Source organism: Camelus dromedarius, chromosome 3, assembly GCF_036321535.1.
Source record: "Camelus dromedarius isolate mCamDro1 chromosome 3, mCamDro1.pat, whole genome shotgun sequence".
Taxonomy (NCBI): Eukaryota; Metazoa; Chordata; class Mammalia; order Artiodactyla; family Camelidae; genus Camelus; species Camelus dromedarius.
Window position 1 is genome coordinate 26,082,468 of NC_087438.1, and position 13,905 is coordinate 26,096,372.

General features: G+C 34.4%; 1 protein-coding gene across 2 annotated transcripts in view; it reads left to right on the forward strand.

The window, feature by feature from the left end:
* The window catches only part of WDR70 (WD repeat domain 70), a 234,166-nt gene that overhangs the window by 135,297 nt on the left and 84,964 nt on the right, over positions 1–13,905 (forward strand). For both annotated transcript variants that reach the window (XM_010977581.3, XM_064480161.1), the window contains exon 10: positions 6,511–6,685. In XM_010977581.3, coding sequence (XP_010975883.1) covers positions 6,511–6,685 — 175 coding nt within the window. The remainder of the gene's footprint in view (positions 1–6,510; positions 6,686–13,905) is intronic.

The window sequence follows — 13,905 nt, forward strand, 5'->3', positions numbered from 1 at the left end:
AATTATGGTCCTATAGCTTACTGTTTGTATGTTATTTCCACCAGCCAAGCTGTGATTTCCATGAAGGCAAAGGCTCTGTCCTAGTCAATCTTTGTTTCCTCGGAGCTAGAAACAGTGCTCATTGCCTCAACAGAAGTTAATGGGAGCAAATCATGTTGAAGAACATTTCAGGAGAATTCAAGAGTACAAGAGTACTGAAAGATAACTAGATGATGATAATATATATTGTAAATCTGGCATAAGATTTTAATTTTATTGAAAGCTTATTATATGTACATAGTGATGCTAGGAGTCAAAATGAGTATCTGTTTGGAAGATGCTGATTCACAATTTTAGGTCTTTGAAGGTCTTCATATAGTCTTTTGAAATACTTGTGAAGCATTTTTGCCATAAGTCTGAGTAGAACAATTCTCAGCATCTATTTGTGAGTGTTCTCTTAAAACACTGCACTACTTCTCTCATGAGCTTCATGATGGGTTAAAGTGAAATGGCCTAAAGGGAAAAAAAGGAATCTACTGCTTTGACTTATTTGGATATACATCTGAATATGTAGTTTTCCCTTCTCTTTCTCTCCTTTTCTCTTCCTATATTTAAGGTCACTTATTAAGATATAAATATATAATATATTAATCAATATATTATATATTTATATCTGTATATCCTATTTATACACAAACCTTTAAGCAGTTGGACGTTTGCTATCTGGTGCAAGGTTTTAATTTAATGTTGGTAGGAAGCTGTTGAGTACTACTTCACCTGCAGGTCACTTGGACTAGAACTCTGTGTAATTTAGTTTCCTTTATTTCTTAATTTACATACTAGACTCTGATCTCTCTTGTTGTTTGATTTAATGAAATAAAAGATTTAAAAAGTGCTTTGTAAAGTGCTTTAGGGTTATTTGGTTTATAAGAGCAGGGCATATTTTTGTCTAGTAAGAATATTGGGATATATTTTAAATTGAGAATTTCATCTAATTCCGTTTGACCCACTTTCTCATCTGAGGTTTCTGAAAGTGATTTTCAGAGATGTTTAATTTTTTATGGTTTTTCCTAGGAATTTATTGAGATGTTCGGCTATCCTGATTCCAGCTAAAACTAGGAGAGGATGGGGCAATTAAATGATTTTTAGTATATTCACAGAGTTGGTTAACCATTACAACAATCTAATTTATAAGAGTTCCATCACCCTAAAGAAAATCCATATTTACTCATTCCCCATTCTTACTCCCAGCCCTAGGCAAACAGTAATCTGCTTTCTGTCTATGTATTTGCTTTTCATGCACGTTTCAGATAACTGGATTATACAGCATATGAGTTTTTGTGTCTAACTTCTTTCACTTAGCATGATACATTTTGAGGTTTATCCATGCTGTAGTATGTAGAGGGTTGAGTAGTAGCCCCCCAGAGATATTTCCATATCAAACTCCTGGAACCTGTCAATGTTACCTTATTTAGAAAAGGGATCTTTACAGATAAAATTCTTTAGGATCTTGAGATGAAATCATCCTGGGTTATCCAGGTGGACCTTAAATCCAATAACAAATATTTAGACAAAAAAGGAGAAGACACACACAGGGGGAGGCCATGTGAAGATAGAGGCAGAGATTGGAGAGATGTGGTTATTAGCCAGTGAAGCCAATCAGTGCTAATAGGCACCATAAGCTGGGAGAGGCAAGACGGAATTCTCCTGTAGAGCCTCCAGAGAGGGCAGACTTCTGGCCTTCAGAACTGTAAAGAAATAACTTACTGTTGTTTGAAGCCACCCAGTTTGTAGTTATTGTTATGGCAGCCTCAAGAAAGTCATATACTATAGTGCGTATCACACCTTTTTCTTTTTTACTGCCAAACAAGTGGTTTTCCATTGTATGACAATTTAACATTTTGTTTATCCATTCACCAGTTGATAGAAACTGGGGTGTTTCCAGTTTTTGTCTGTTACAAATAATGCTTCTGTGAAGATTCATGTTAAAGTTGTTGCACGAGGATATGTTTTCAGTTCTCTTAAGTGGATACTTAGGATTAGAATTGCCGAGTCATGTGGTAAATCTGTGTTTAATATTTTACAAAACTGCCAAACTGTTTTCCAAACTGGCCACCATTTTACATTCCTACCATTGAAGTGTAAGGGGTTCCAGTTTCTTTACTTCCTCACTACGTTTATTATTGTCTGTCTCTTGATTATTGCTGTCTAGTGAGTATGAAGTGATATCCCATTGTGATTTTTTAAATCATCTTTTTGTGTGTGTGTGTGGGGGGATTGTGTGTGTGTGTAGGTACTGGGGATTGAACCCAGGACCTCATGCATGCTAAGCATGCGCTCTACCACTGAGCTATACCTGTCCTCCCTTTTAGACAATTTTAAAGGTTACTTTACATTTACGGTTATTATAAAACATTGGCTATATTCTCTGTGTGGTACAACACACCCCTGAGCCCATCTTACATCTCACTGTGACTTTGATTTGCATTTCTTAATAACAAATGATGTCAGGCATCTTTTTATGTGCTTATAGGCACTTGTATATATTTAGTGAAATATGTATTCAGATCTTTGGCCCATTTAAAAAATGGGTCACTTATTTTTTATTAAGTGTAAAGTTCTTTACATATTCTCAATACCAGTCCCTTCTCAGATATATGATTTACAAATATTTCCTCCAAGTTTATGGCTTGTCTTTAAACTTTCTTCATAGTATCTTTTGAAGCACATACAATTTGTTGATGTCCAACTTAATCTTTTTTCCCCCTTTCATCATTTGTGCTTTTAGTGTTGAACCATGCCCTGATACTAAGTCATGTTTTAAGAGTTTTACATTTATGTATATAAATGTTAGACATAACATAAAATGATCTCTTTTGAGTTAATTTTTGTCTGATGTTAAGTAAAGGTCCACATTCATCATTTTGCATATGGATATCCAACCGTCCCAGCATCATGTTTTGAAAAGACTGTTCTTTTTCTGTGAAATTGTTTTGGCATATTTGTTGAAAATCAATTGGCCACAAATGTAAAAGTATAAGGGGTTATTTATTGTGGCATTCATTCCTTACTCTAAGTCTAGATTTCATAAAGCTGAATTTTAATAATTATAAGTGTAGAACATTAACATTTCTTCTGAAAGCAACTGCATTTTTATTGCAATTACCATGTGTATGTAGTGTGCATAATGTGAATTATGTGTGTTTAAAGATTGTGGGTTTATATAGAAGTTAGAACATTTTCCCCATTTGTATGGGACAATACCTTTAATACCTGGGCATTTTTGAAAAGAAAGTTCTTCTTGTTGGATGTGTTCTGCCAAGAGAGCCAGCAAGTTTCAGACTCTTACATCACTCAACTTGCCTGTGTAGTCTTTCGAGAAAAATTAAACCAAGATCTCTTAAGTGATTTCCATACAAAATTAATGCTTCCCTTGACTTCTGCCAAATGCTGTGATGCATTTATGCAGCAGATGCCAGAAAGTTTAGAACTCGTATCTGGAAAGAATTCAAAATTTTAAGATAGAAAGCATTTGTGCCTCGGGCAATGTAATGACCCCACCTGTGTCTTTTTCTTGTCTTCTGGGTGTTTTCATTTTGTGTCCAGAAAGGCCCAGGCAGATCCTTCTTCTATTTTTAAATCTTTGTAATGAAACACAGTTTTAATTTTACAAGACCAGATCTCACTCCAAGTTTCAAAATATGTGTTCTTCAGCGTTAAATGTTTTGACAGATACCTAATGGCCTAGCACTTTAGCATCCATTTTTTCAGGCACAGATTCAGAGAATCAGAGCCATAAAACCATAGTGTAATTAGTCACCATCAGATGCTATGTAAATTTATATTTCATCCATCTATATGCTAGGTTAGCTTCTTTCTTTGTTATTTTGATAACTAGCTCAACCTGCTAATATCTCCTGAAACAAATGGAGTATACTTAGTTATTGGGTTTATTAACTTTAATATTTAATTTATGGTCTAAGAGGAAGAGCAGAAAGGAACCAGTATTTATTGAGTGCCTACTGTGTTCCAAGTACTGTTCTAGACACGTTTACATCCCTAATCTCATTTAATCCTCACAACCCCTCATTGTCGGTATTATTGTCCTACTTTTAGAGATGAAGAACTTTAAACAAGCCAGATAATGATAATGATACTTTATAGTACTTGTGTGGGGCCTTTCATATCATAATTCTAAAGTATCATCTGACATTTGGAGATGTTCAGTTATTAAAAAAAAGAGAAGCTATCATAATTTATCCCCATTGTTGCAGAACCAAGGGCAGAAAGAAAAGGCACATGAAGTATTTCTCAACTTTTTTGTGCATATTAACTATGCAAAACATTAGTGAACAGAGACAAGCAAACATTCATGAGGGGTAAGGCTTTATAATGCTCAGATAAAAATGGTACTGAAACAATTGAATATCCATATGCAAAAAAAAAAAAAAAAAGAACCCTGACTTCATAACACATATAAAAGCTAATTCTAATAGATCATAGACCTTGTTGTAAAACTTAAAACTATAAAATTTCTAGAGGAAAACAGAAGAGAATTTCTGTGACCTTGGTTTAGGCAAATAATTTTTAGATATGACATAAAAAATTTGATAACTCAGGCTTTGTCAAAATTTAAAATGTTTGCTATTTGAAAGACTATTAAAAATGAAAAAAAAACAGGCTAGAGACTTGGAAAATATTTGCCAAACACATGTCTGGTAAAGAACGTTTATCCAGAATATCTAAAGAACTCTCAAAACACAATAATAAGAAAATAAGCAACTAAATATTTAATATGGAGAGACACTGCACCAAATAAGAGAAACATGACAAATAGTACATGGAAAGATCTTCAGTATCATTTAAGAAAAGTAAATTAAAATCACAATACCTATACACACCTACTAGAATGGCTTAAAAATAAACAACTGATACTGCCAAGTGCTGATAAGGATATGGAGCTCTTATACATTGCTGGTGGAAATGCAAAAATGGAGTAACCACTTTGGAAAATAGCTTAGCAATTTCTTATAAAGTTAAACATACACATTCCATATGACTAGCAATTCCATTTCTGGACATTTAGCCAAGAGAATCAAAAACTTATTTTACAAAACAACAACAACAACAACAAAAACCCACCTGTATTTGAATATTTATAGTGACTTTATTTGTAACCACCTCAAACTGGAAATAACCCAGTATCCTTCATTTGGATAAATCCAAGTGGATAAACAGAATGTGTTATATCCATGTACTGGAATATTATTCAGCAACAAAAAGGAATGGACTAATGATATATGTAACGACAACTCAGATACATTATGCTAAGTTAAAGAAGCCAGACTGAAAAGGATACATACAGTATGATTCCTGTTATATAATATTGGATAAAGCTTTTAACTATAGGAATAGAGAACTGGTCAATCATTGCCAAATGTTAAAACTGGGGAGAGAAGTTTTCTATAATGAGGCAACATAAGGGAAGTTTCTGGAGTGATAGAACTATGTATTTGTCAAAACTCACAGAACTGCACATTTAAAGAGATGAATTTCATTATGTGTTATATCCCAGTAAGCTTTGTCTATCATCCATGCATCAGTAAGAGAAGTCTAGGCATAGAAAAAGTCTTTATTTCATCTTATTTTGAAATGTATTTTATCTAGCTGTAGAATATTAGATTGACTACTTTTTCTTTCAGAACTTCAAAGATGTTTTTCTGTAGTGGTTTGGCTTAGATGATTTCTGCCAAGAACTCATCTTTGTTTTTTTGAAGATGATGATGATGATGATTACTATCATTATTACTACTACTACTACTACTACTACTACTATTACTACTACTACTACTATTATTATTATTATTTTCTTCTCTCTCTCTCTGGGTCTTATAGATTTTATTCTAGTCTCCCTTAGTGGCAGTACTCCTTTGCCTGGGACTCTGAGCAGAAGGGTATACTGTCCCTCCCTCAGCTCTAGATTCCTGTTACTTCTTACTTGGTGAAAACTCAGGGTATTTAGCTTCCTCAAGAGGCATGAGATGCTGCCTGGGCCCTAGAGCAGGACATCATTCTTTTTCAGTAACCTATTTTTTCCAGTGTGTTTTCTGGTGTATGTTATATAACAGTATATCAGCATATGCAAGTTATTTAGAAAATAATGTGTGTATGTAGGAGGTATATGCTCAACAGTTTTACTGATGAGAATTGTTTGGAAGCTACTGCTTTAGAGGGTCAGAACTAATAACTGATAGATTTGAAGTAGAATTTGCCACTTGCTATTTGATTTGATGAGAACACAATTTGTATAGTTCGCTTTATTTCAGTGAATAACCTCATTTATAAGTGGAGAATGTTTTACAATGTACATTTTATTTAAAATATTTAAGTAAGCTTAAATATCATTTAAATATTAAATAAGTTTAAAACAATTATATTTATATGCATAAAAGGTGAAACAATGTTTTTGGACTCTTTTGTATTTTAAAATACTTTCTTTTTTATAAATGAAAATCTCCTTATTCTTTTTAGGACTGTGAGGACATGGGATGTTGAAAATCCAAAGAAGCAAAAAAATGTGTTTAAACCACGGACGATGCAGGGTAAAAAAGTAATTCCCACCACGTGCACATACAGTAGAGATGGAAACCTCATAGCAGCTGCCTGCCAGAACGGAAGCATACAGATCTGGGATCGAAATTTGACTGTAAGTCAAGGACATTTAAGTCCGTTTTTCTTGGAAGAAAACTACCTTATAAAGACAAACATCATGTTAAAATATTATGAAGATCAATTTCCTGAGTTTAGCCCTAATTTAAACTTCAGTGTTAGTTGATAAAACATTGGGACTTTTGCAGTAAACAGCATTTCAGCAAACATTCCAGCTCGGTATTTTCCGACGCGTATTAGATTTTGTTTTTAAAATAAACTAGATCTGTTGGTATAAAATTTAAAAAGCACAAACTGGTTTATTGTATGACATCTCAATGTACTTGATTTTGATAGCGAAGGATTTTATAGTAATATAAAACGAGACTAAGCAGAGAACTAGAAAATACGTTTTTAAAGATTTAAGAAGACCTTAAAATGATGAGGATGGTTCTTCAGTTTTTATGCAGTTATTTCTGTAGTAATTTAAATAATATTTTGTTTGGACATTCCACAACATTCCATTTGAGTATGTTTCACATTTTTTTCTTTTCAATTTTAGATCATTATTAGAATAAATAAATTTTGGAATTGGATAGGGATTGTAGAATTCCATAACCATAGAAATAATGAATATAAAAGCCTTTGGCTAATTCTTTGAATTACCAGTAAGCTTTAAAGGGGCTTTGTTATATGTATAGATGGTAAGACAAGAATTTTAAGTGGAATGACTCTAGATTACTAATGTTAAAATGAAAATCTGCACTAATGTTTTAATACAGATTGGTTATCTTATTTTAATAAAAGGTTCTGGTCAAATTATTAATTTAATAAATATTTATTAAGTACTTACTATATGACAGGCACTATTCTAGGCACTGGGAATACTGTAGATTATCAAAAAGTCCTGCCTTCATAGAGCTTACATTCTAGGTCTTTTTAAAAGTTATAAAAAATAATATTCTTTCAAATAAAATTGCCCATTAAGCATTTGCATTTTGAAAGAGGCCCCAGGAAAATAGTTGTCTTTTCAGACAGATGAGTTAGTCACTTTTCTTGGAATAAGGTAAAAAGTAATGATAGAGGAAAAAAGAATCCATGTTAATAATGCTGGAAATATCTTTGGTATTTTCTGTTTGTCAGATCTTTTTATTTCTGTTTTCATCTCTACTATAAACCCCATAAAGCTTCATAACAGCTCAGAGATTTTAAAAATCCTCTGAATTGTAAACTGAGTTTTAAATAAGCAATAAATTTTTTAGTAACTGGCTTTCATCGTCTCTGGGTGCTGTTGATTTAAACATAGAAATTCTAAAACCTGAAGTTTTCTTGTGAAGTTTTAATAGTGATGTGTTTGGTATAGTGTATGTGTGTGTGTCTAAATATGTTATGTGTATGTATATATGTATATATATTTGCCTTTTTCTTAGAGCTCATATATTTTTATAAAGTTGAGTATAATTTTTAAACATTGGCCTTGCATATCTCTTCAGATAGTTAATATATCTCCTATTTCTAGTTTTGTAGAAGACAAAGCTATTTGAATGCCAGTCCCCTCCGACCCTCAAAGAGTTTTAAGCCATTCTGCTCATTATAGTCTTTTATTCTATTTTGTTAGAATTTAATAAGATGTGAAAGGATAGCTTATTATACCACATCCTATTCATTATATTTCCTTCATATTTTTACATTGCATGTGTGTATGTTACCTGAAGACAAATTGAGAGGCAAAAACCTGCTAGCAGGAAACACAGTTTGATTTAAAAACAGATTTAAAATTTTCCTTACTACTACTTCAACAATAATTATCTATAGGGAAACACTAAAGCTGAGGTAAGAAACCATAGTTTTTCCACACAGTAGCTGAAGAATTACATGGCATCTAATGGTTAATACATACATTTTGTGACAATTAAGTAAAGCTACCATAATTGCCATGTTTAATCATAGAAGTCCTATTAGACCAACTTGAGCTTAAGCAAATTAAATGAAACATATTTGTTTTCTTAGAAGTAAGGTGTCTGTCAGTGATTAATTCCTATGTTCTTAAGACCTACCTTTATTCTAGAATTATGCTGACTAGTATGGTAGCCACTTGCCACATTGGATTGTTTCATTTTAAAATAATTTCAGTTCCTCAGTCATACCAGCTGCTTATTGGACAGCACAGATAGAAAACATTCCCGTCGTTGCAGAAAATTCTGTTGGGCGATGCTGCTCAAGAGGAGTGTTTGTTTGCCCAGCATCCCTCTCAGTCACATGATGATAGGCTGTCTTTCAGTCTGAGAAGATGGCCACTTCAGAGGAGCTTCTGCAGGTCTGCACTGCCTCCCTGGTCCCTCACCACCCCCATTCACCAGCATATATCTGAGCAACAGCAGGGAGATTAGTGCTTAGTTGGAGTAAAGTAGGGGAGGTGACAAAGCGGAGGTAACAGCATGCACCCTGACTCAGGGCCTTTACCTACGTTGAGCCTGTTAGCCTCCAGCACTCTTCTCCTAGACGTTCACGTGGCTTTTCTCCCTCACCTCTTTCAGTACTTGGCTTACATTTCCTCTTCTCAGCTAGGCCTTCCCTGACACCACACTATGTAAAATTGCAGCCTTTGCCCCACCAGTGGCACTTGGTGTCCCTTGTACTTTCTTCCATGGCATTGATCACCATCTGACATACTATACATATATTTTATATGTTTATTGGCTACTTCCCTCCAGTAGGATTTTGGTTCCATGAGGGAAAGGATTATTGTCTATTTTGTCCCTGCTGTATTCCCAGAGCAAATAATGATGACAGATCCTTAATAACTTTTTGTTGAATGGATGAGTGAATGAATGTTATTCTGAAAAGGTAACATAAAATGAGATTTTCAGTGTATTTCTAAGAAATCATTAAAAATAGTAGCATAAATAACTATCTTTGTTATATGAAAACATAATGCAATGGAGATATAAAAGAGAGGAGGGGAGAGAGATTAGGAAGGGGATATTGAGGTAGTTGTTAATACAGCCTTAATTGTATATAAATACATAATGTGTATTAACATAGGTGGATTTTTAAAAACTGATTTCTTGTCTCTTTCATGTATAATTTCTACCTTTTAAAATCTTCCAGCATGTATAACCTTATAAAAAATACCAAATGACTTCTTCTGTTCGTATAAAAATACCTACCAAATTCTTTGGATGTACTTTGCTCAAAGCAGTGTCAGTGCTCTTTAATATCTATCAAGAATCTCCTATGTTAGACTCTTTACTGAAGGAACATGCTGTACTCCCTTGTATTGCAGTCACTATTTGTAGACTAAGATTTTGGCAGGAACATGAGGACCCATCATATTCATGGAGTTTTGCCTTCCCTAGACATAGGTGATGGGAGGAAATAATACTTGAAGTTTGATTTGGCAGTAGGGTACTACCAGCAACTTGACCCACTCCACCTGACTGTCCCCTACTGCTCCTTTGGACTGTGACCCCAGCCCAGATTCTGGGGCTGTCCCTTTGGGAAAATGACCACACACTACAAACCCTTATCAGGAAAACCTCAATCAAGCCTATGAGATGCTGCAGAGACATTTCTGCAGCTCTGTGGTTGATCAGTGCTCACATTCTCTCAGCTATGATAGAGAATCGTTGGTATTGGTCAGAGAAAGCTGGAGCAAGAACTGGTAATCACACCAGGAGTTAAGCTTCTAGGCAGATAAGCCCCCAGTGAACAAGAGAGCAGATGTGAAGGAGAAAGAATACAGGAAATAAAGTTACTAGCAGTAGCTTGCACCCAGTGCTCCAGAGATCTTTAAATGTCTCCAATCACTGTCAGATAACCCGAGTTAAGATTCGTTGGTTTATGTCCTTCTACACCTTTCCCTTTATTAATATTTTATACACACACACACACACACATATTAAAACATTCTGTTTATATATATAGAAATAATTTATAATTTGCTTTTTTTACTTGAAAGTATAACATAAACAACCTTATAATAACAGATATAGTTCTACTTGGCTTTTTTCAAAGTTTTGTTATTTAAATGGAATCATAATTTTATATACATGCAATATATACTTTTCAAAAAATTTATTATTACTACTACTACTACTACTACTACTACTACTACTACCATTTTATTAATTGCCTCTTGGCGCTACTGTCATTATCCTATTTTTGCCCCATAAGGCTTGTATGTGTCTTTCTGTACTTTTCTCCATAGGTCTCTGTCTGTGTTTTTGTTGTTGTTGTTGTTGTTGTTGTTAATGGAGGTACTGGGGATTGAACCCAGGACCTTGTACATGCTAAGCATGCACTCTGCCACTAAGCTGTATCCGCCACTCCATAGCTCTAAATCTGTATCCATGTGTCTAGTAGTTATCTGTCTAGATAAGGAACATTTCACCTGGTATTTTTGAGCACCTGCCACCTCACTAAGAATGAGCAAATGATGAAAAGGTATCTTCCCTTCTTTTTACAAAGACTGATCACTTAACAATAATTTATAGCTTTTACCCAGCATTAGTTGTTTAAGTAAAGCAGTGAACTATTGATGACTGGGGGAGAGAAGGACATTATAGAGGAAAAAGTGGTATTTTTAAACATTTTAAAAAAATCAAGTGATTTAGAAAATGATTCTGGTGTCTTCCTTTGAGAAAAAATGGTGTATCTCTGTAAAAAATATAAAGAGTAATGCTAAAAATTCAAATATAGATTTTTGTTTTTTCATTAGGCCTAATACTTGGAACTTAGAAAAATATATATGAATGGCTGAAAATCTACTATATAGTTCCAGAGCACATTTTGTAAATGATGCCTGAGACCTACAATTACACTGTACATTAATTACTTGGGACTTTCTGTCCCTCAGTCCTGAGTTTCCCAAGCTCTCTACAGCCTCATTTTCTTTATTCATGAAATAGGGCATGATCCACCTGGTCAGGTTATTTTGAAGATTATATTAGGTAATGTATTTAAAGCACCCACAACAGGACTTACCAGTAACAGGTTTTAATATCTGTTGGTCTTCTTCCTCCTTTCTTTATAGCTCCTAGGCAATTTACAGTTATTGTAGAATTGGGAAGTTAGATCTCAGGATGCTGTTTAACTATGCCTCTGAAAATGTTATGAATCTTGAGTTTGACAGATTCTTTGGTGACTAAAGTTATGGTTTAGGAAGATAAGAATGCAGGTCCCTGCTGTAGCCAGTCATTCAGTGAATCAAAATACAACCACCATCAATAAATAAGAATGTTATATACCCACTGGTTAGTGTACCTGAGTAGATATGAATTATAATTATTGTTTAATAAACATTCAAGAGAAAACATCTGACATAGAACTTACTCTGTAGTGTTTTTAACATGCATATGTTTTGCCCACTTTTCAAAAAAGTTTGTCATTGATTCAGAACACAAACTATCAAAACTGTGAAATTACTTGTAGGCTCTGAAATTAAGTTATAATTTGTCAATTATTTTACTGAAAGCTTTAAAGTTTTATTTAAAATACCCTTGTAAAAGATCACATATTGTTGGAAGCAACATTTTTTAAAGTGAGAATATATTGGTTTTGAAAGGTAGCTAAAAGTTTTCTTTTAAATATAGGTGATTATTGTCCTTGTATTTTGAGGGCAGGAATAATAGAATAATTGAATTTAAGACTTCCAATTAAATATGATAAGTTAAACGCATTCATTCAGTTCTGCTCCTTCCTGAAACCTCACTAAAATGACAGAAAAAACATTCTAAAAAGCATGAATCCACACAGATGAAGGGAATTAGAGAGGAGATGACAGCAGAAAAGAGAAGTCAAGAAACTTGGAAGCTAGAAACCAGATGCATGAATGGTAACTGACTTGGCTAACTAGAGAAAGCTGAAACCTTGGCTGTGCTGGGCGAAGCCTATAAAAGATGAACTGGCTTATCCAGCAATTCCCTCCTCTCCCCTGTACAGCCAGAATCCTGCTCTTTTCCCACCTTCCCTCACCAACACACAAGGCTAAGGAATTACTTCTAGGTTGGTCTGTTAGAGAGACTTTGTATTCCAATCAAAGCTGAGGTAAGGTGAAAATCCTCACGCAGAGCTGTGTTTCATCCCCCCCTTCTATGATTATGATTATGATTATAGCATTTACTGAATATTTACTGTGAGTTAGACAGTATTTTAAGCACTTTACATGTACTATTTTATTTAATGCTTACAACAGCCCTATGATGGAAGTAGTGTTACTATCATTATTTTCAGGTGAGGAAGATAAGACCAAAAGAAGTTGCGTTGCCTACCCAAAATTACGGTTATTAAGCGGCAGGACTGGGATTCAGTCCCAGGCAGTCTGGCTCACGCGCTTATACCAGGGTCAGCAAATGATGGCCCGTGTGCCAAATTTAGCCCAAATAACCTATTTTTGTTATAACCTGCAAGCTAAGAATGGTTTTTACATTTCTAAAAGGTTATATTGTTTTCCTATGGCTGCTGTAACAGATTTGCCCCAAACTTAGTTGCTTAAAATATCACAAACTCTTCCACCTATGTAGATTAGAAATCTCATTGAACTAAAAATCAGAGTGTTGGCAGGACTGTGTTCCTTTCTGGAGGCTTCAAGGTCGAATCCATTTCCTTGCCCTTTCCAGCTTCCAGAAGCCACTGTCGCTCCTTGGCTCATGGCCCCCTACCTCCATCTTTAAGGGCCGCAACAGTGAGCTGAGTTATTTTGCATCGCGGTACTATGTCCTTCTCTTCTGCTTCCCTCTTCTACTATTACAGACCCTTGTGATTACATTGGATCTACTCGGATAACCCAGGATAATTGTCCTATTTCAAGATCACTTGATTAGCAATGTTAATTCAATCTGAAATCTTAATTCCCCATTGCCAGGTAAGATAACATATTCATAGGTTCCAGGGATTAGGAGGTAGAAATCTTTAGGGCGCATTACTCTGCCTACCACAATGATTTTTTAAAAAAATCAAAATAAGAAAATTATTTCGTGACACATGAAAATTCTGTGAAATTCAAATTTCAGTCCCTGTCAATAAAGTTCAATTAGAACATGCTTGCTCATTCATTTTTGTATTATCTGTGGCTGCTTTTACAGTAAAATGGCAGAGTTGAGTAGGTGCAACAGACTATATAGCCTTCAAAGCCTAAAATATTAACTGTCTGACCCTTTATGGAAGAGGATTTTGACCCCTGACATAGAGTTTCTAATCAGATTTTTAGTGCCTTACACTTATACATTAACGGACAGACAAGCATCACAAGACATTTGAAGAAATCCTTAATATAGT